A 23,591-nucleotide genomic window follows, 5' to 3' on the forward strand; every position below is an offset into this window, starting at 1 on the left:
ATACTATTTTTTTTTTTTAAAAAAATAAAACATAATTTATAATTATTTATATCAACTAAACTCTGTAAGAAAAAGCTAGTAACTATTTTTTGTTTATATATATATATATACTAGCAGACCCGGCGAACTCCGTTTCGCCACCAGATTCGTTTTATGTAACATTTCGTTTGGTGATTAAAAGATAAAGAAAAAAAATTTTTTTGTTATATATTTGAAAAGGAAATATTTATTTCATTTCACAACAGTAATAAATTCATTTCAATTACCTACTAAAATGAAGTGTTATTTAATTGTTTCATTGTAGTGCTCTTTGGTAAACCACATTTTTTGTTTTTTGGTCTGACGTTAACACAAACAAAGCGGATGGTTTCCCAACTCGTGAACACGCAACGTATAACTGTCCATGTGAAAAACAATGATTTTCCAAATTTATCCCGCAAACACTAAGCGATTGGCCTTGCGACTTATTAATTGTCATTGCGAACGCAAGGCGAACTGGGAATTGCAATCGTTTGAAGTCAAACGGAAGATCAGTCGGAATCATTGGTATTCGAGGAATACATACATTTTCACCTGCGTACTTTCCGTTAATAATGGTTGCCTCAATTAAATTCGGCATAAGTCTCTTTACCGAAAGTCGAGTACCGTTGCAAAGTCGCGGTGGATTCAAATTACGCAGTATCAAAATAACTGTACCAACTTTCAGTTGCAAGTTATGTGGTGGAAATCCTGGTATCTCCAGAGAGTTCAAAAACTCCGTTGGATAATTTACTACATCATCGGGATTTGTTATTGAATCAACGGATTTGTATGTCACCAAATCGCCAGCAATTTTTGATTGAATGGTGAAATTCAGTGCGTGGACATCATTATTCTTTGCTGCAAGAATTGCTCGTTGACTTAACCAAGCATAATTCTTATAATTCTCACTAATGTTTGGGAAAACATTTTCAATAAGAACTAATTGAGTGTCTACAAATCGGCAAAAGTCGTTGGTAAGAGTAATTAATCCAGATGTCGCATCAACTGGGACTTTTCCATTTCCAAGATCTAACAATTGTTTGGAAAATTGTGCAGCACTTTGATCATTTTGAAGTTGAACTCTCATATTAGCGGTTAGCGATAATGTTTTTACGTTATTCCATAAAGGTGATGCCTTTAGGCAAGCATTCAATTCATCTGCAGGCGTTCCACGGGGAACTACTGGCAACGTCTGCCTGAAATCGCCTGCCAACAATATCATCAAGCCGCCAAAGATGTTGTTATTTCTCCGAAGATCCTTCAGTGTGAAGTTAAGTGCTTCAAGTGATTTCTTATGTGCCATTGTGCACTCATCCCAAACAATGAGCTTGCATTGCATTAACAATTTTCCCATTGCACTGGATCGGGAAATATTGCACGTTGGAGTATCAATTGTGTTTAAATTGAGTGGCAACTTAAGCGCAGAATGTGCAGTACGACCGCCATCTAGAAGAGTCGCCGCAATTCCAGATGATGCTAACGCCAAAGCTATGTCACATCTTGATCGAATAGTGGCCAAAATCAATGAAATGACAAATGTTTTCCCTGTTCCTCCAGGTGCATCCAGGAAGAATAGACCACCAGTATTATTGTCCACCGCTTGCATTAATGTTTTGTATACTTGTTTTTGCTGTTCATTCAGCAACGGAACATTATTTCTAACGAATTCCTGCAATGTATCAACATTGTATTGCAGCTGTCGATTTAATTCTTGGTTGAATGCATCGTGCATCGATCGATTTGGCGCAATCATTCCTACTTCAATCAGTAGCTTGTTTGCAATAGTCAAGCATTGATCCTCAATCAGAATCAATCCTTCATTGTAGATTTCATCGGTTATTTGGATGTCAGGATTATTCGTTTGAATACGCAAGCGATGCAAGATATCTTCACATATGGCGTCTTTGTATTTGTTCCATAACTGAATTGGTTGTGAAGGAAAACATGTGGTGATGATAATTGCGAACAGCGTTCGTATTTGGTACGCATTTGATGAAACAACTGAATCTGCAAGTGTTAAATCCCAATGAGAATCGTTCTCCAGCAAACCCAATAGTTGACATGCTTCTCGATATGTTTGGCATTGGTGGCCATTCACAGTTTTCAAATGCGCAAATGATTTCGGTCCACGTACATTTACTAACAGCAGTCGCAAATAAAAACATTCATCGTTTCTAGGATGAACAGTGTACATACGACCTAGTGCATCAGTTGAAAACACCTGTGGCCAGTCTGGAACTGGGGTTCCTTGTTTGCGACGTTGGAATTTCTTTGTTGATTGATTCCAAGTGTAATACTTGGGCATTTCAACGTACATCAGCGTCGCTGCGAATGGATCTGCTTCACACATTGCAAAGAAGCTAGTCAATGTTGTCGATGGTGGTCTCTCAGCTCGTTGTGCCGCATTAGCCTCAGTGAAGTAAACTCTTTGGCCATTTTCCAAATGCACTGCTAAATGTACAACTGTGGGATATCTTTCATGAATTTGAAATGACAATAATCGCCACAGTGCTTCATTAGTACTGACGTATCTGCCCATTTGGAAGTTGCTGATTTCGTCATTCACATTTTCCGACGCAATACCAAACACAGCCATGTCGCTGCCTTTTGTGACGTACTTGCACAAATATTTGATTGATTTGGCCGAATGACAACTCTCAACGTTTGCATGTGTTTCGAAAATTCGTGATAGCAGCGGGCAATATGGTACAATGAATTCATTTCCGATCTCAATCTCTTGATTTTGAACTTTAACTTTGATAGTTCGACCGTTATCTTCTTTTGAACGCCGACGATAAACTGGATATCCATCGTTCCCTGTGACTGTTTCAGCAACTAACGGTCGCGGATATCGTTTTGTGCACTTTCCATCAGCCATGCAAGGCGATAATGGATTTAATGCACCGCACGGTCCATGCACCATCTGTGTCGTCACAATGTCGTGTAGACGGGGATCAGTGACTGGATCAGGAATTTCAGCTGATATGATGTCATCCACTTCATTTGAATGTAATTTGTTCAGCAACCAAATTAGGATATGAGCATGCGGTAGTCCACGCTTCTGCCATTCCACCGAGTACATATAACAACGTGTGTCACCAAAAACTCGATACTTAGTAAGCACATCCATCATAACCTTGAGTTTTTGCTGAAATACTCTGGCGATTATGTCATGGCGATCTTGCGGTTTTTGACCCGGTTCCAACTCGCGTTCAATTTCCGTCCACTTCGGATTGCATGTGACCGTAATAAATAAATCCGGAGTTCCATAATTTCGCACGTACGTCATAGCGTCTTGAGCGTATTCGTGCATGTGGCGTGGGCTTCCGATATAAGTTGATGGGAGAATCGTCAGTCGTCCAATATTCTGAACATCACCATCTGAATGAATAGCATCACGCAAGTGTATATAGTCCTCAGATCGTAGCTTTGGCTGATTGAATCTGATGAACGCTAAACGTTCGGTCTCGACTTTGACATACATGTCGACAGCGAATTGCTGGAATAGCCGACCGCACTTCAGAATGACATTCTCCTCATGTGTACGAATCATCATACGATACGCATAGTAATTCATTGCGCTTAGATTTTTATTATTCGTTGATACTCCTGAAAATGCAAAATTAAATGAATTGTTAATGGAAACCAATAAAAGTAATAATGGAAATAATTAGTGTGAATATTGTACCTGTAATTGGATCGACCATCTTCAACGTGATGTCGTATCCGTCTTGCCCTTGCCAATAAATGATTGGATATTGTAACGCATCGTACAAACGATGTGTCTCGTTTACACGATGCATGATATTGCTTCTTCGCTGAACGACAATGTCTCGTGATTTAGTTGGATCGCCAACAATAATTGCAGCAACATCATTAACGGTGGGTGCATTGAATCTTCGCACATGTTCACCTGTTGGAGTACAATCCGCTCTTATGACAAATTTGTGCGTATCCGATGGCATTCGTTCCAATGCTGTTTTGAACATATTAACCACAGCATTATTAGCGTGAAAAAATGCTTGCAACTGTTCAATAATTCGTCTCTTTAACTGTTGTGCTCCCTGTATATTGCACCGCACGTTCAGCTGATCCACCATCGACGAAATGAAATATATTTGCAGAAATTGATGCGGTTCATCTGGTGTTGGCACCATTGAACCATGCAAATGATATATTTGACCTTGTATCTAATTGCAAATAATCATTAAAATTTGTTCATGAATACATTGTAAATCGTGTGATGGGTAGTGTGTGGTGTGTATATGAAGTTGTTATGTGTTGCAATTATGTGTGGTTATGTGTGTTGTATCTTTTACCTTGCAAGTCGGCATGAAGCCGCCTTCTCGAATGATATTAGCTCCAAAGGAAGTCATGCGAAAGCAGTTATTGTATTCAAGGATGTGTTGAAGAAAATGGCTGGAATCGGGATCACTTCCATCAAAACTTTTTCAGTGGCTGTGGTGGTGTAAGTAATGGATCCAGTTTGACTTTTCCACTTGCGCAGCACAATCCAACCGTTTCTTTTGAACTTTACCGCATTGCAATATCGGCATATAGTCGTCATTCGTCCAATATCCAAATTTTCATCATCACTGTAGTTCGCAGTGGGATCATTTTGGAATGCCAAGCGATTGTATGATGCCAATGATCTTCGTGTGATATTTTGTCTTTCTTCTCTTAAGTTCCTTGAATAGACTTGTTGCTGGCTTGCATGTCTTGTGCGGCGGCCGATGTTCGCACGTCGTTCTCTAGGCATTTTGGACTATGGACAGAGTGTTGAATTTAACTTCAAATGCACGATCCACATAATTTACACTGAGCTTAAATGAAATTAACTGAGCAGAGAATAATGACTATCTGTCACACACTTTATCACGCACCGTTGCTATTGGTTTGAAGTACATGCTATGTATAATAGATGGCGCTGTATGTGAAAAACGATTTCCCCACTTTTCTGTTGAATTTTTCCTGAATTTTCCAGAATTTTCTTTGCTATAAACCTCACGGAGCCCAAGACCTTTCCAACGAATGCAAAACCGTGGAAATCGGTTCGTGCGTTCTGGAGTTATAGCGTCAGGGAGGAAAACCGGACTTATTTTTATATAATAGATATACCACAGAATATATTCCGTGTACATACCGTACATTTACTATAACTAAGCTGATTATAACAAAAAATAATAATAATAAAATTCTTAAATAAACAATGAGTACTTAGTTTTTTTTAAAAAAAAAAAATCATTTTAGATTCAAACAAAAAGATTCTGTTAATAAATTTAGATCATCCAATAATGTACAATAATCGCTATGCAGATGATAAGCTAACGTCTGTTTTCGAAATCTAACATAACCATACAAATCATAATATTTATTAACAAGTAATATTTCATTTCTCAAATTTATTATATTTTCTTTTAAGATTTTTATTTTTTTTATATCTTGTAAAAGTGTTTTAGCTAAGTATTTTTCATATCTTAATATTTTAATTTTTCTTTTGATTAAAATTATAGTTTTTCTTTGTTCATGTTTACTTTGTACTTCCTTCTCATCATTATCATCGATTTCTTCATCCAATCGATGAATTTCAATTAAGATATGGTTAAGTAAATCCATTTTCTAAAAAAAACATTTTTTTTTTATGTTTTGGAAAAGCTATTATGAACAAAGTAATACTTCTATGAAAGTAGGGTATAAAAAAAAAGAAAAATGGAAAATAGATTAAAGAAATAATATAAATCAGTTAAAAAAATAGATTTATTTAAACAAATTTATTTATTTATTAAATCTTCTAGTTGATTATTTAAAATTGTGGAACGATAACGTATACGTCTATTACATTTTTCACCAATATAATAAGAAAAATAAACTCATCTAAAACGTTTCTTTTTTCATTTCTTAACTATCTATTTCAACTAGATCTATTATTTTTTTTTTATATAAATTATTAATTTTTTATTTAAAGCTCTTATGTCATTTTTTTTTCTTTCTTCATCTTGATCAACACTTTTTGGTTTTCTAAAACTTTCAAATGTAATTCTTCAATCAAAGATCGGAGGTAAACGATTTGAGGAGATTCCATTTTATAATTCTGAAATTATAGGTAAATATTTATTCGTTTATTTTTTATTTTAAATATAAAAAGGTAATGTAAAAACTATATCTCATTTACACCACATCTAAAAAAAAAATTTGTACCACTTTTCAAGTTTATAATTCACACCAAATAAAATTTAAAAAAGGGGCATTATCTAATCTGTACTTACTAAAATTATAATTTGTAACATTGTTCACATTATTAAAATTATAATTATAATAAAATGTATATATTATATATATATATATATATATATAAGTAAATTTTTGTTTAGCAATAATCATAAAATATATAAAATCAATCATACTTTAATTATAAATAAATGTAAAACAAACTCTATATATATATTAAATAAGTAAATTTTTGTTTAGCAATATTCATAAAATATAAAAATCAATCATACTTTAATTATAAATAAGTAAAACAAACTCTATATATATATATTAAATAAGTAAATTCTTGTTAAGTATTATTACTATTTTTTTTTTTTAAAAAAATAAAACATAATTTATAATTATTTATATCAACTAAACTCTGTAAGAAAAAGCTAGTAACTATTTTTTGTTTATATATATATATATACTAGCAGACCGGCGAACTCCGTTTCGCCACCAGATTCGTTTTATAACATTTCGTTTGGTGATTAAAAGATAAAGAAAAAAAATTTTTTTGTTATATATTTGAAAAGGAAAATATTTATTTCATTTCACAACAGTAATAAATTCATTTCAATTACCTACTAAAATGAAGTGTTATTTAATTGTTTCATTGTAGTGCTCTTTGGTAAACCACATTTTTTGTTTTTTGGTCTGACGTTAACACAAACAAAGCGGATGGTTTCCCAACTCGTGAACACGCAACGTATAACTGTCCATGTGAAAAACAATGATTTTCCAAATTTATCCCGCAAACACTAAGCGATTGGCCTTGCGACTTATAATTGTCATTGCGAACGCAAGGCGAACTGGGAATTGCAATCGTTTGAAGTCAAACGGAAGATCAGTCGGAATCATTGGTATTCGAGGAATACATACATTTTCACCTGCGTACTTTCCGTTAATAATGGTTGCCTCAATTAAATTCGGCATAAGTCTCTTTACCGAAAGTCGAGTACCGTTGCAAAGTCGCGGTGGATTCAAATTACGCAGTATCAAAATAACTGTACCAACTTTCAGTTGCAAGTTATGTGGTGGAAATCCTGGTATCTCCAGAGAGTTCAAAAACTCCGTTGGATAATTTACTACATCATCGGGATTTGTTATTGAATCAACGGATTTGTATGTCACCAAATCGCCAGCAATTTTTGATTGAATGGTGAAATTCAGTGCGTGGACATCATTATTCTTTGCTGCAAGAATTGCTCGTTGACTTAACCAAGCATAATTCTTATAATTCTCACTAATGTTTGGGAAAACATTTTCAATAAGAACTAATTGAGTGTCTACAAATCGGCAAAAGTCGTTGGTAAGAGTAATTAATCCAGATGTCGCATCAACTGGGACTTTTCCATTTCCAAGATCTAACAATTGTTTGGAAAATTGTGCAGCACTTTGATCATTTTGAAGTTGAACTCTCATATTAGCGGTTAGCGATAATGTTTTTACGTTATTCCATAAAGGTGATGCCTTTAGGCAAGCATTCAATTCATCTGCAGGCGTTCCACGGGGAACTACTGGCAACGTCTGCCTGAAATCGCCTGCCAACAATATCATCAAGCCGCCAAAGATGTTGTTATTTCTCCGAAGATCCTTCAGTGTGAAGTTAAGTGCTTCAAGTGATTTCTTATGTGCCATTGTGCACTCATCCCAAACAATGAGCTTGCATTGCATTAACAATTTTCCCATTGCACTGGATCGGGAAATATTGCACGTTGGAGTATCAATTGTGTTTAAATGAGTGGCAACTTAAGTGGCAACTAAGCGCAGAATGTGCAGTACGACCGCCATCTAGAAGAGTCGCCGCAATTCCAGATGATGCTAACGCCAAAGCTATGTCACATCTTGATCGAATAGTGGCCAAAATCAATGAAATGACAAATTTTCCCTGTTCCTCCAGGTGCATCCAGGAAGAATAGACCACCAGTATTATTGTCCACCGCTTGCATTAATGTTTTGTATACTTGTTTTTGCTGTTCATTCAGCAACGGAACATTATTTCTAACGAATTCCTGCAATGTATCAACATTGTATTGCAGCTGTCGATTTAATTCTTGGTTGAATGCATCGTGCATCGATCGATTTGGCGCAATCATTCCTACTTCAATCAGTAGCTTGTTTGCAATAGTCAAGCATTGATCCTCAATCAGAATCAATCCTTCATTGTAGATTTCATCGGTTATTTGGATGTCAGGATTATTCGTTTGAATACGCAAGCGATGCAAGATATCTTCACATATGGCGTTTTGTATTTGTTCCATAACTGAATTGGTTGTGAAGGAAAACATGTGGTGATGATAATTGCGAACAGCGTTCGTATTTGGTACGCATTTGATGAAACAACTGAATCTGCAAGTGTTAAATCCCAATGAGAATCGTTCTCCAGCAAACCCAATAGTTGACATGCTTCTCGATATGTTTGGCATTGGTGGCCATTCACAGTTTTCAAATGCGCAAATGATTTCGGTCCACGTACATTTACTAACAGCAGTCGCAAATAAAAACATTCATCGTTTCTAGGATGAACAGTGTACATACGACCTAGTGCATCAGTTGAAAACACCTGTGGCCAGTCTGGAACTGGGGTTCCTTGTTTGCGACGTTGGAATTTCTTTGTTGATTGATTCCAAGTGTAATACTTGGGCATTTCAACGTACATCAGCGTCGCTGCGAATGGATCTGCTTCACACATTGCAAAGAAGCTAGTCAATGTTGTCGATGGTGGTCTCTCAGCTCGTTGTGCCGCATTAGCCTCAGTGAAGTAAACTCTTTGGCCATTTTCCAAATGCACTGCTAAATGTACAACTGTGGGATATCTTTCATGAATTTGAAATGACAATAATCGCCACAGTGCTTCATTAGTACTGACGTATCTGCCCATTTGGAAGTTGCTGATTTCGTCATTCACATTTTCCGACGCAATACCAAACACAGCCATGTCGCTGCCTTTTGTGACGTACTTGCACAAATATTTGATTGATTTGGCCGAATGACAACTCTCAACGTTTGCATGTGTTTCGAAAATTCGTGATAGCAGCGGGCAATATGGTACAATGAATTCATTTCCGATCTCAATCTCTTGATTTTGAACTTTAACTTTGATAGTTCGACCGTTATCTTCTTTTGAACGCCGACGATAAACTGGATATCCATCGTTCCCTGTGACTGTTTCAGCAACTAACGGTCGCGGATATCGTTTTGTGCACTTTCCATCAGCCATGCAAGGCGATAATGGATTTAATGGCACCGCACGGTCCATGCACCATCTGTGTCGTCACAATGTCGTGTAGACGGGGATCAGTGACTGGATCAGGAATTTCAGCTGATATGATGTCATCCACTTCATTTGAATGTAATTTGTTCAGCAACCAAATTAGGATATGAGCATGCGGTAGTCCACGCTTCTGCCATTCCACCGAGTACATATAACAACGTGTGTCACCAAAAACTCGATACTTAGTAAGCACATCCATCATAACCTTGAGTTTTTGCTGAAATACTCTGGCGATTATGTCATGGCGATCTTGCGGTTTTTGACCCGGTTCCAACTCGCGTTCAATTTCCGTCCACTTCGGATTGCATGTGACCGTAATAAATAAATCCGGAGTTCCATAATTTCGCACGTACGTCATAGCGTCTTGAGCGTATTCGTGCATGTGGCGTGGGCTTCCGATATAAGTTGATGGGAGAATCGTCAGTCGTCCAATATTCTGAACATCACCATCTGAATGAATAGCATCACGCAAGTGTATATAGTCCTCAGATCGTAGCTTTGGCTGATTGAATCTGATGAACGCTAAACGTTCGGTCTCGACTTTGACATACATGTCGACAGCGAATTGCTGGAATAGCCGACCGCACTTCAGAATGACATTCTCCTCATGTGTACGAATCATCATACGATACGCATAGTAATTCATTGCGCTTAGATTTTTATTATTCGTTGATACTCCTGAAAATGCAAAATTAAATGAATTGTTAATGGAAACCAATAAAAGTAATAATGGAAATAATTAGTGTGTGAATATTGTACCTGTAATTGGATCGACCATCTTCAACGTGATGTCGTATCCGTCTTGCCCTTGCCAATAAATGATTGGATATTGTAACGCATCGTACAAACGATGTGTCTCGTTTACACGATGCATGATATTGCTTCTTCGCTGAACGACAATGTCTCGTGATTTAGTTGGATCGCCAACAATAATTGCAGCAACATCATTAACGGTGGGTGCATTGAATCTTCGCACATGTTCACCTGTTGGAGTACAATCCGCTCTTATGACAAATTTGTGCGTATCCGATGGCATTCGTTCCAATGCTGTTTTGAACATATTAACCACAGCATTATTAGCGTGAAAAAATGCTTGCAACTGTTCAATAATTCGTCTCTTTAACTGTTGTGCTCCCTGTATATTGCACCGCACGTTCAGCTGATCCACCATCGACGAAATGAAATATATTTGCAGAAATTGATGCGGTTCATCTGGTGTTGGCACCATTGAACCATGCAAATGATATATTTGACCTTGTATCTGTAATTGCAAATAATCATTAAAATTTGTTCATGAATACATTGTAAATCGTGTGATGGTGTAGTGTGTGGTGTATATGAAGTTGTTATGTGTTGCAATTATGTGTTGGTTATGTGTGTTGTATCTTTTACCTTGCAAGTCGGCATGAAGCCGCCTTCTCGAATGATATTAGCTCCAAAGGAAGTCATGCGAAAGCAGTTATTGTATTCAAGGATGTGTTGAAGAAAATGGCTGGAATCGGGATCACTTCCATCAAACAATGTTTTCAGTGGCTGTGGTGGTGTAAGTAATGGATCCAGTTTGACTTTTCCACTTGCGCAGCACAATCCAACCGTTCTCTTTTGAACTTTACCGCATTGCAATATCGGCATATAGTCGTCATTCGTCCAATATCCAAATTTTCATCATCACTGTAGTTCGCAGTGGGATCATATTGGAATGCCAAGCGATTGTATGATGCCAATGATCTTCGTGTGATATTTTGTCTTTCTTCTCTTAAGTTCCTTGAATAGACTTGTTGCTGGCTTGCATGTCTTGTGCGGCGGCCGATGTTCGCACGTCGTTCTCTAGGCATTTTGGACTATGGACAGAGTGTTGAATTTAACTTCAAATGCACGATCCACATAATTTACACTGAGCTTAAATGAAATTAACTGAGCAGAGAATAATGACTATCTGTCACACACTTTATCACGCACCGTTGCTATTGGTTTGAAGTACATGCTATGTATAATAGATGGCGCTGTATGTGAAAAACGATTTCCCCACTTTTCTGTTGAATTTTTCCTGAATTTTCCAGAATTTTCTTTGCTATAAACCTCACGGAGCCCAAGACCTTTCCAACGAATGCAAAACCGTGGAAATCGGTTCGTGCGTTCTGGAGTTATAGCGTCAGGGAGGAAAACCGGACTTATTTTTATATAATAGATATACCACAGAATATATTCCGTGTACATACCGTACATTTACTATAACTAAGCTGATTATAACAAAAAATAATAATAACTAAAATTAAGTGTATAAGACGTAACAACACAAAATATTGTTTACGATGTATCTGTGTATATGTGGTTTGGAAAAAAAAAATGTGAAGATATAAAATTAAACATATTATTATTACTATAATAAATGACATACTTTTAAATGTTGTACTACACACTAATCTTTTTGAACTATTCAAAATGTTTCGTACTATACTCAATTTTAGGGCTGGTACAAATTACATATTTCATTTCGTTTTTTTTAACGTGGTGTAAAAAAAAAAAAAAACTAAAATTTATTTATTTATGTAACGTAAATACATGTTATATTTTTGATACAAATTACATATTATGTATTTAAATGAACCTATTTGTGGTGTAAATTATGTAAAATACCATTATTAAATGGAATCATTTTTTATAGTGGAAAATTATAATAGTAAATATTTAATTTAAAGCTAGTTAATAGTAGTAAAGTAATAGTACTTACATTTCTGTTAGCGTGGAGATGCTTGAAAAAAAAATATACTGGCTTCTAGTTGTAGTGAACCGGTCTTGGTGAAGATGGTTCAGCACGATTTAACGACGAAGTCCACTTTGTCGTATGTGTAAGAAGTTTGAATTTTAAGTTATTTATTCACTGAATATAATAAAAGCAAGCTCGATGTATTGTTAAGTATAGAACAATGTCATCGGTCTATGCGTGAGTGAAGCTTAACTTTGTCTAATTCTTAATACTACCACAACCCATTTTATATTAAACTATTTGGGAGTAGTCCCCCAAAATATACGTACGTGTCATGGTAAACAGGAAATTCGACTATACGTTTCTATTTCATATTTTACTATAACCAATTATTTAAATACATATTTTTTAATCTTTAAAATAATATATATAAACGATTATTAAAACTATGTTCGTAATCCAATTATTAATATATTAATATTCATTATTCTAAATCTAACCAACTAATATCAGCACAGGGCAACAGGAATGAAGAAGTAATGTAATATGTCGGATTTCTACATAGTGTTTTTACTGAACTAGCTGTATGTCTAATTCTTAATACTACCACAACCCATTTTATATTAAACTATTTGGGTGTAGCCCCCAAAATATACGTATGTGTCATGATAAACAGAAAATTCGACTATACGTTTCTATTTCATATTTTACTATAACCAATTATTTAAATACATATTTTTTAATCTTAAAATATATGTGTATATATATATATATATAAACGATTATTTAAACTATGTTCGTAATCCAATTATTTAATATATTAATATTCATTATTCTAAATCTAACCAACTAATATCAGCTTAGGGCAACAGGAATGAAGTAATGTAATATGCAGGATTTCTACATACGAACTAGCTGTATGTCTAATTCTTAATACTACCACAACCGCTTTTATATTAAACTATTTGGGCGGCGTAGTCTCCAAAATATACGTACGTTTCTATTTCATGTTTACTATAACCAATTATTTAATTTTAATCTTACCTTGCTAAATTTACGTACCTTGCTAAATTGTATATAACCTTTCAAATCTGACATTGAAATGTAGAAGTCAATTACATTCTTTTAGATACAAATTGCACTTGTTATTACATTCTATTTTTTCGAATTGAAAAGACGTACCTTTCAAATTTTATTCTAGTTAGTGTTTTAGCTGAACTGATTATTTTAGACTTAAGAGGAGGAGTAGAAGTGGTTATATATATAAGAGACTCATCGATACAGTATAATATTCAGTTTACTTCAACAGATTTACAATCTAGACTTTTTTTTTTTAATAAAATTAATTTAATTTTGAAAAAATGTCCTGCTACTCATTTAAAAGCGATGACGAGAAGTCGGTTGTATTTTCCGAAGTAAGTAAAAAAAAAACATTTATTTTTTATTTTTTTTTTTTTATTATAATATAATATATAATTATTTTAATTAAAAGACATTAAATATTTTATGAAAAATTTATTTTGTAAACCGTCATCAGCTTATCGTCTATTTTAATTATAGGATAATATTGCAACAACATCTCAAAAAAAAGGTACATCGAAAAGGTTAGCTGTAAAACCGGAGAAGAAACCAGTATCGAAAAAGACGAAAAAGGTGAGTTATATAAATTTATGACATATTACGAAAAAGTAAAAAAATATAATTTAATTATTATTTTATAGAGCACTGCTATTTGTTATACAGACAAAATATTAGAATTAATAACAGATCCAACTATACCAACCGATGCAGAGAACACCTTGAATATAAAAAAGGATGATTGTTCATTAACGGTTAAGACACCTGTAGACAATACGGCTGTAGATTACTGGACTATAGCACATTATAAATGTGCTAAAATTGATAAAGTTGCTCTGCAAGATGGGTAATAATAATAATAATAATAATAGTATATATATTTAACTAAAGTGAAATATTTATAATAAAATTAATTTAACCTAACCTAACTTTTTTAGATGGAAGCATGCTGAATGCTCACTCAAAATATCTTTAACAGGACAGCATCCGGATGATTTAACTACAGCCAAAGAAATGGTGACGCTCATTCAATCTGTTTTCGACAAAATGATGCGACATCCCGCCAAGAAGCTAATCAGACACAAACCAAAAAAAATAAACTTATAAAATGTATGTAATAGGATATGGTGTTGGAATAATTTTATTTAATAAAAAAAAAAAATTTTTTATATTTATATTTATTTTTTATTATTTAGATAAAAAAAAAATAATAATAATTCATTTATAGGTTAAAATAAAAATAAAAATAAAAATAAAAACAAAAAAAAATAAAAATAAAAATATTGAAAGTTAGTATACAAGTGGTATTAATTTCACATTTTTTTTTTTTTACAAGAACGATAAATTAAAATAAATTAAGAAACTTTTTTTATATTACATCACTAAATCTTGTAATATCATGTTCGATAATGAATTAAAATGAAATTGTAATAACTCGTACATAAATGAACAATCTTCACTTTGTATATTGCTGTAGCTGAAATCATAATTTTGAATATATTGATTTGTAAATTCGTTTCGTTGACAAGATGATGGTAACCCATTTACGTCAGACTTAATTAACGTATAAGCTGTATCAAACGTTTTTTGGTATGATTCCAATTTTTTCTGTTTTTCAACAATATACAAGTCAATACAATGTTGTAATTGTTTCAAACGATGAAGATCAATATGAGATAATGTTATATAATTATCATTAGAATATAAAACTATAGTTGATTGGTTTACATTAACAGAGTAGAAAAAATTATCAGCTATCTTAACACGTTTACAACGAGTATGCAAATTTTCGATAATTGTATTAAAATTGTTTTCGCACATTAACTTACACCACTGATCAAGATCTAACGTTACAACTTTTTTAGTTAATTTACATTCTAATAATATAATAATTGAAATTTGCTTATTAACTAGAAGTCCAACGGTTACACTTTTCTTACTAAAAGGACGAATATCGAACACAGATTTTGATACAACGATTGATGGATTCATATTGATAAAATAAAAAAAAACAGTAAACAGTATTTTTTTCTAGAAATATGAATATGATCACTAGACAGCTTAGCTCAAACTAACAAGTTTTGTTTATCCATACATGTTATATACTAAACAAATGTAAGGTTACAAAAGAAAAAAAAGAAAAAAAAATGTGAACGTATAGTGTCTAGTTGGATAAACAGTAAAGAGTTATTATACTTACCTACCTACCTAATTCGATAGAACCTGAAACATTTTTTAAAAATCATTAACATATTAAATTTAAATTAGACGCGTTATCCCACCAGGCTATACGTTCACGAGGTATTAAATAAGTTATTAACACATTTAAGTTTATTAAATTCAGATTTTTTTTTATTGAAATATAGAAAGTTAAATGAACTAAACAACAGTATCATATGACCTTGATCCACAATCACAATCACAAATATCGATAATCTTACCATATTTTTTTACTACATTTTCAACAAACTGATTTCCTTTTGATAATAATACAAAAACACATTTCGGATTCCATCTTGAATGTTCAATCCATGGATTATCTTCTTTTTCCCAATGATGCAATATAATACCGCAGCAAAAACATTCAACAATATCTTTTTTCCCTAAATATATAAAAACCGCTTTCAGCTAATGAGTATTTATCTTGAGATGAAGTCAACGGAAATAAATTGAATGTTTTCAATCTTGATATAAATGTAGTGAATTCTGGATATGTAGGATATGCATTGTTTCGTACTAACGAAACAAGTGAACAAAAACTGTTGTTAATTTGTTGAAAATTCATTTTTTATAAAAAAAAAATAAAAAAAACTTAAATGAATTAAACTTGATTAAAACTAACAGAACCTGATTGAACGATGGTTGAATATTAACTGAACTGTCTGAACTGAAATGAATTCAATAAAACGACTTTTATCTATAATTTATTAAAAAAAAATGAAATTATTGTGTAACCTGAATGTTTAACTTACAAGGGAAATAAATAGTGTTGAAGTGTGTATACATTGTTTAAACTTTATGTGTAACAGGGGAAAAAATAATTGGTTAAGGCGGAAACTATACCTCAAATTTTAAAAATCTCCGCAGTCAAAAGTGCGCAGAACATACATTATGGTTTTTGAGAATCAGTGTGTTTTACTGGTACAGCGGAGAAAAAAAAAGTTTGAGGGGGAAAATCCCCCATAAAATTTTACAATCTCCGCAGTCAAAAGTGCGCAGAACATACATTATGGTTTTTGAAAATCAGTGTTTTTTTACTGGTACAGCGGAGAAAAAAATGTTTGAGGGGGAAAATCCACCTAAAAATTTTAAAATCACCGCAGTCTGGTAGAGCGGAGAAAAAAAAAGTTTGAGGGGAAAAATCCCCCTTAAAAATTTGCAATCTCCGCAGTCAAAAGTGCGCAGAACATACAAATGTATACTACTCTAATAATATTGTATTTTTAATCACTAATCGTTTAAATCAGGATAAGTTAGAAAATCTTTTTAGTATTTTTCGACAAAATGGTGGTTATAACAAAAACCCAACAGCCAGAACGATTAGAACTTCAATAAGAAGTAATTGTATTTTTTCTTTATGTACATCTAAAGGGACAAATTGTGAGGTAACCCAAGAAGATGATAATCCAGTTATAATTGATCCAGTTAGACCACTAAATAAAATAAATTTTAACAGTTCAACATTATCTTCAGATTCAGATAAAGAATCTAATTCTAATTTATCTCTCTGTTTTTCATCATCTGATGAGGACTCAGTTAATATTGATAAAAATACTGATGTTACTTTAGAAGACTGCTCTGTTACATATTTTGCAGGATATTTGGGCTATAAATGTATGAAAAAATTTAATTGTAACCATTGTCAACTTGAATTATTCACAGATAAAAACTTAAACGATAAAAAACAATTACTTTTACTTAATAAAAATTATACTTCTATTTATAATGAAAGTGGACTTAAGGCACCATCAAATAATTTCAATAATGTCATAAATAAAGTTTTAAATATTTTTGAAAACAACTATGAAAACTATTTAAATAAAAAGAAAATTAGATTTCAATTAACCGAGCGGGTAAAAAATAATGAAACAGTTATAAAATGGTTAGAAGAATCAATTAAAAATTGTATAGAGCATAAAATGTATATAATTGATCAACTTTTAATTTGTAAAATATTTAATAAAACAAAAATGTTTTCAACCACATCAAAATTAGCTAAACTTTCAAAATTAAAAATATTAAACCACATTTAAATAATAATATTTTCATTAATTATTCTTGGTTCTGACAATGTACCTACCTATGAGAATTGCAGCCAGTGTCTACATACTACAGGAGTCACTAGGAGACTCAAGATATATATTTTATTGTAACCCTTGTTAAAATGTAAAAATTGAGCATTATAATTTATAATATAATATTTGACCCACCTCATTTATTAAAGGCAACTAGAAATAACTTATAGTAATTTCAGTATTATTAGCCAATTACATTTCACTAAAATTGTTCTTTTTAGGACTAACCTCTGGTCATGTAACAAATAATAAAATTGAATAGTCTTTTATTATATTGATTCAGAAAGCGAATACTTTACTTAACCAGTTCTTTTTAGGACTAACAACTGTGATCATATGAAAAATAATAAAATCGATGTATTCTTTTATTACAGCGAGTCATTTAGTATTTTTATAATAAAATGTATGTATTTTTTTAATGTAATATATTATTTTTCATTGAATGAATTAAGTATATTCTTACGACATTTCCAATGTGTTTGTTCCAAATCCAATTACCTATTATTACACTAGTCATTAATTTAAGTATTGTAATATTTTTTCATTAGAGTAAATTTTGAATCTTAATACATAAACATAAATCTTGGTAAAATTAATAAACAATATTGTCGTATTCGTATTGTCATTGATTATAGAATAGTCTATTCTATAATCAATGGTATTGTACAAAAACCACAGAATAATATTCTGTGCAAAAACTACAAAATGGTAATAATGGTGATAATAATAATAATAATAATTGAACGCGATGTTTATCGTTTGATCGTGGTTGCTGTAATTAATAACTGTTAATTGATACAACGCCATCTATAGGCAACCCGGTAAAATATTATTTTAGTCACCGAATACCCCTATGCCGTGGGCTATCTGTCTATTCTATAATTAATGCTTATGAGTTATGGTAACTAAATTTAAACTTATTAACTATTAAAATTAATTCTCCCTTTTCACTTGTCATTTTTTCAACCAAATTAATTTTATATTGTATAAGTACGAATTACAAAAAATTCCAACGAACTTCGACGGAACGAACTGCGAGTACTGCAATTATTGCGTTTAATGATATCAGTGAAATACTATACTATACCTATATACAGGGGCGTTCCGAACGGGGGGTATGGGGGGTACCTACCCCCCCAAGACGTTTTTGTCAGTCGGCAAATTATAAAGTTGGTGAAAAAACTTGATACAGTCGGCAAAATGTCAGGCTTATTTCATTATATAGCGTCGTCGTCACGGATTGTGTTGTAATTGTAGATATAGCGTCCATAGTATTATCATTTATTATTATAAACTATGTAGACCGTAGACACTATATAGATGTATAGAGTTTATCGTTATATATACGATATTATACTTATTACTAACGAATAATGAGTAATGAGTTGTTTACACCGAATAGCGACTGTAAATTTAATTTCTGGTAATACCACTGTACAGACTACGGACTGTACGGTTTAGATTGATTAGAATGATCGGAAATATTCTCAAAATAACCGTGTTATACTGTTATCGTGAGTCACGACACAAACAATCGACAGCAGCATAACGCGCGAACGCCGTAGACCCTCGGCAGGCTTAGTTTGTGTGTGTGTGTGTGTGTGTGTGTGTGTGTGTGTGTTTAGATTTGTGTTATTGCTGATTATTTAATATTCTACGTTCGTGATTGCTGGGATAATATAAGTATTCTATGTTTATTCTTTTTTCTATGAAGATTTCTTGAATGTAAGTATTTATAATAATTATTATTTACTATTAAACGTGTTTACTATTTTAAGGCAACAAATGTAGGGGATACAGTAATTTTTTTACCTTATATTATATAATTGGATATTTGTAGTACATAATACATTAGCGACTAATTATTCAAGAGAGATTTTGAAACAAAGTTTCCTCCTAAAAATCTTTAAGACTTAACTACCTACCAATAAATAATTACAATAATAATAATAAGCAATATAGAAATGTTTTATATGAATTTCAAAGTATGTACAATATCTCGTATTTTATATTATGGCACACAAACACATTATGTATAAAAATTTTTGTTTTGCTCATTGGCCATTGCACAGAAATTTATAAATTCCTTATTCGAATAGCATGTAATCTGATACATTTAATTTTATTTTGAATATTTAGGGATTTTTTATAAATAAATGCATATTTAAAAAAAAATAGTAACATTAAAGTTCATTGTGTTTTTGAACAGTTAACAATTAACATTATAAAAATGAATAAGAGAAAACGTATCAAATTGGAATGTGAAGAATGTGGTAGTCAGTTCGATGTTGACTATAAAGCTCGTCACGAGAAAGCAATACATGGTGGTAAAAAGGTCAAAATTAAACATGTAGGGGCCCCATTAAATCCATTTGAAGCCTCTAAGAAAAAAGCTACAGTTTTTGTTCTGGATGTTCCTTCTACAAGCATTTCTACCATGATAGCAACAGAATCTTCATCTATATCTTTCACAACTGAATCTTCTCCTAGTATAAAATCGACTTCCATGACTGAATCGTCTTCCATTACTGTTGATAAAGTGACTAACGAGTTCTTAGATGTGAAAGTTGATGAAAATATTGATATAGAAAATCCTGCGGAGACTGAAACTAGTGGAACTATGCCTGAAGATGAATCATTTTCCTGGATGAGCTGTGCTGGACAAGTTACCGCATTCCTCGCTAATTTCGAAAGGGCTAGTGATATTTTAACAAATATAAAGACTGTTGCGGTTCCAAATCCAAGAATATTTGTCATCGAAATAATTGATTGTTTGTCAAAAATCCACAAAGAATGTGAGGAGTTACTTCACTATGCTAGAAAAGGGGAAAAAGAAATCTTGGAAGAAAATGAAAATGTTGTTGTTACCGAAAATGAATTTATAGACCATGACCCAGGGAAACGAAAAAAAGACGTCCTTTCACAGCAAGACCGTATATACTTGATATCTCTCGGACCCTTTCAGCCAAAAATGCCTATTTTCCCAGCAAATGAATCTATAGCTTTGAATAAACAACGACGTTTCAATCCTACATGGTATAGAGATTTCCCTATGTTGGAATACAGTATTGAGAAGGATGCAGCATTTTGCTTTTCATGCCGCCTTTTTCCATTCAGTGGCGGTTCTTCTGAGTGGAGTTCTACTGGCGTTCGTATTTGGCATAAAATGAAAAGTCGTGGAACCAAAAAAAAAGGAAAACTTACTGAACATTTTACCTCACAATCACATCAAGCAGCAATGTTTGATTACTGTCATTTTTTGGATAAAAAAAGTCACGTGAATGTTCTTCTTGACAAAAACCTTCGAAACCGGAATATAAGAGAAGAAGAACTAAAAGAGTATCATAAAAAAGTATTAGAAATATTGATTGACGTTGCCCGAACTTTAGCTAGGCAAGGATTAGCCTTTAGAGGTCATGGAAGTGATTTAGATAACGATAATGGTAATTTTTGTCAAATGGTAAATTTATTAGCTCGGCATTCCCCAATTATGGCCAAATGGTTAGAAGAAACTGACAAACGACAACATCGAGTTACTTATTTGGGGGTGCATTCTCAAAATGAATTTATCAACCTACTTGGAACAAAAACACGTGATATATTGATCAAAGAAATTAAAAATGCTGAATTCTACTCAGTAATTGCAGATACAACACCTGACTTAACGCACCATGATCGTCTCACAATCAACATACGTTATATTAGCGACAAAAATGGTGTGCTTGTACCAAATGAACGTCTTTTAAAAATGGATGTTGTTCTTACTAAAAAAACAGGCGTAGAATTAGCGGAAAAAATTTTTGGTGTGTTGAACTCGTTAGGATTACCAGTCGATAAAATTGTTTTCCAAAGTTATGATTTCGCAAGTAATATGTCCGGTAAGTATAACGGAACGCAACAAAAATTGTCAGAAATGTGTCAAAAGAATATTCCGTATATTCCTTGCCAAGCCCACAGAATTAATATTTTTATAGAATCAGCCTGCAATGCGAGTACATTAATTAAAGAATTTTTCGGTACACTTGAAAGTTTATATGTGTTTTTTTCAGGAAGTACATCTAGACACCAACGTTTAGAGGAGGATCTAAAGAATGTCGAGAATTCGCTACAGTTAAAAAATCTGTCTAAAACCCGGTGGACAGCACGGGCAGAATCTATCAAAGCGGTTTCCGTTAGCTATGAGAATATAGTACATGTTTTAGAAGATATGAAGTCATCAAAAGATTTTGATTCTAATACCAGGTGTTCTGCGATGGCACTGCATAAAAAAATGTTAGATTTCGATTTTATTTGCACCTTATATTTTTTAAAAAATATTATGTTTAAAGTAAAAAATATTACGGAGTTACTGGAAGCAGAAAAATTAAATATAATTGACGCTATGCAATTAATTGAAAGTACAGTAAAATCTTTTCAAGAAATAAATGACGATAAAAAGATTGATGCATTAGTGGAAAGTGCTGCATTCTTTGCAAAGAATTGTAATGTAGACCCTGAAAAAGATTTTAATAAACATCATCGACGTCGACTCAAACCAAAAAAAATAGACGAAAACCCTGAGACTGCTGCTATGATTGAATTTTCTCAATTTTATCGCAAAGAATTTAAAATTCTTTTGGATGTTTTTACGTCGACTGTCAACAAGCACTTTCAAAGTATGATTACATTATTACGACCTTTTCAAGAAACCTTCCGTATACCGGCGGACAGGAAAAACTGCTCAATAGATATGATTGAGGCCATGATAAAATTATGCCCGGAAATACTTTTGGATGAGCCAGAATGTTTACACTCTGAAATTCAAATCTTATTAGATGCTTCCAAGGAGTGTAAAAATTTTGATGATATTTTCAAAAAAGCATGCATGTTAAGAAATGTTATACCACGGGCATTTCGCATTGTTAAGCTAGTACTAACATCACCAGTGTCATCTGCATCCAGTGAACGTTCTTTTAGTCGTTTGAAATTAGTTTACAACCACTTACGCACGACAATGAGTGACGAGAGACTTGATTCTTTATTAGTACTATTTTCAGCTCGAGATATTGTAGATAAAATAAATATTCAGGAAATCGTTAACAAATGGTCTCTCCTCAAACATCGGCGTGTGAAAATGTAAGCTACAGATTCGTATTAATAATTACAAATTATGTGATTACTAACTAAGCATAATAATATTAATATTATAATATAAATTGTATACTAAATATATATGTTTTTGTTTTTAATATAAATATTAGATTATAATGATGATAACTATAAACAAGTTTAATAAAATATTTGAATACGTACATTTGTTTTGTATTAGCATTTTACTCATACATAAAAACATAAGTATACAATAACTACATTTTTTTCTCGTCATATTAATGTAGTCGGCAATTTTTTAAACTGATAACCCCCCCAAATAGGGAAGCCTCGGAACGCCCCTGCCTATATAGATTGTATAAATACATCGATAGTTGTGACCGTTATCGAATTAATGAATTGATAATTTCAAGACTAACCGACACTGTGTTGCTAAGAATATTACAGTCGCGTACTTTTTCAACTTTTATATTTTTAACGTATAGACGTACCTATAGTTGAATTTATTTTTAAACAATTTTGATAACCAATGGATTTATAAAATAAATGTGTAGGGAACCAACTCAATGCATAAATCTTGGGAGCCAATTAAATACGTAAAAATTACGATTACCTGAGTTATGGAGCCAATTCAATAGCTTATACTTATAAATAAAACTACATTTAAGCATTGCACCAGATATAGCGATACCCTTAACGCTGTCACTTTGGAAAATAAAATAATCAAATTTGATAAACCTATATATATTGGTAAAAATTTACTTTATATTTTATATTAGGTATACATTGATCCATTGATCAATAAATTTTTATTTTATTTTCTATAGGATTCGCTGTATTGGACATTAGCAAAACTTTGATGTATGATTATCATTAT

General features: G+C 32.6%; 2 protein-coding genes across 2 annotated transcripts; one reads left to right on the forward strand and one right to left on the reverse strand.

Annotated features, from left to right (window-relative positions):
- Window positions 1–230: 230 nt before the first annotated feature.
- LOC126554944 (uncharacterized) lies at window positions 231–11,179 on the reverse strand. The gene is made up of 3 exons (XM_050209933.1): window positions 10,940–11,179; window positions 10,307–10,808; window positions 231–3,630 (listed from the first exon to the last, which is right to left on the reverse strand). The coding sequence occupies exons 1-3, from the start codon at window positions 11,177–11,179 to the stop codon at window positions 296–298; spliced, it is 4,077 nt and encodes a 1,358-aa protein (XP_050065890.1). The 3' UTR covers window positions 231–295.
- Window positions 11,180–13,072: 1,893 nt separating this feature from the next.
- LOC126554945 (uncharacterized) lies at window positions 13,073–14,438 on the forward strand. The gene is made up of 4 exons (XM_050209934.1): window positions 13,073–13,669; window positions 13,815–13,907; window positions 13,976–14,178; window positions 14,270–14,438. Exons 1-4 carry the CDS (start codon window positions 13,616–13,618, stop codon window positions 14,436–14,438), a joined length of 519 nt encoding a protein of 172 aa, XP_050065891.1. The 5' UTR covers window positions 13,073–13,615.
- Window positions 14,439–23,591: the final 9,153 nt, after the last annotated feature.

The sequence above is a fragment of the Aphis gossypii genome, unplaced genomic scaffold (assembly GCF_020184175.1).
Source record: "Aphis gossypii isolate Hap1 unplaced genomic scaffold, ASM2018417v2 Contig00654, whole genome shotgun sequence".
Lineage (NCBI taxonomy): Eukaryota > Metazoa > Arthropoda > Insecta > Hemiptera > Aphididae > Aphis > Aphis gossypii.

Coding starts and splice junctions, on each gene's coding strand:
- LOC126554945 (XM_050209934.1), top strand. CDS start 13,616: ATGTCCTGCTACTCATTTAAAAGCGATGACGAGAAGTCGGTTGTATTT. Junction 13,670..13,814: donor AGTCGGTTGTATTTTCCGAA/GTAAGTAAAAAA, acceptor TTTTAATTATAG/GATAATATTGCAACAACATC. Junction 13,908..13,975: donor TATCGAAAAAGACGAAAAAG/GTGAGTTATATA, acceptor ATTATTTTATAG/AGCACTGCTATTTGTTATAC.
- LOC126554944 (XM_050209933.1), bottom strand. CDS start 11,179: ATGCCGATATTGCAATGCGGTAAAGTTCAAAAGAGAACGGTTGGATTG. Junction 10,809..10,939: donor GCTTCATGCCGACTTGCAAG/GTAAAAGATACA, acceptor TTGCAATTACAG/ATACAAGGTCAAATATATCA. Junction 3,631..10,306: donor GATGGTCGATCCAATTACAG/GTACAATATTCA, acceptor TTGCATTTTCAG/GAGTATCAACGAATAATAAA.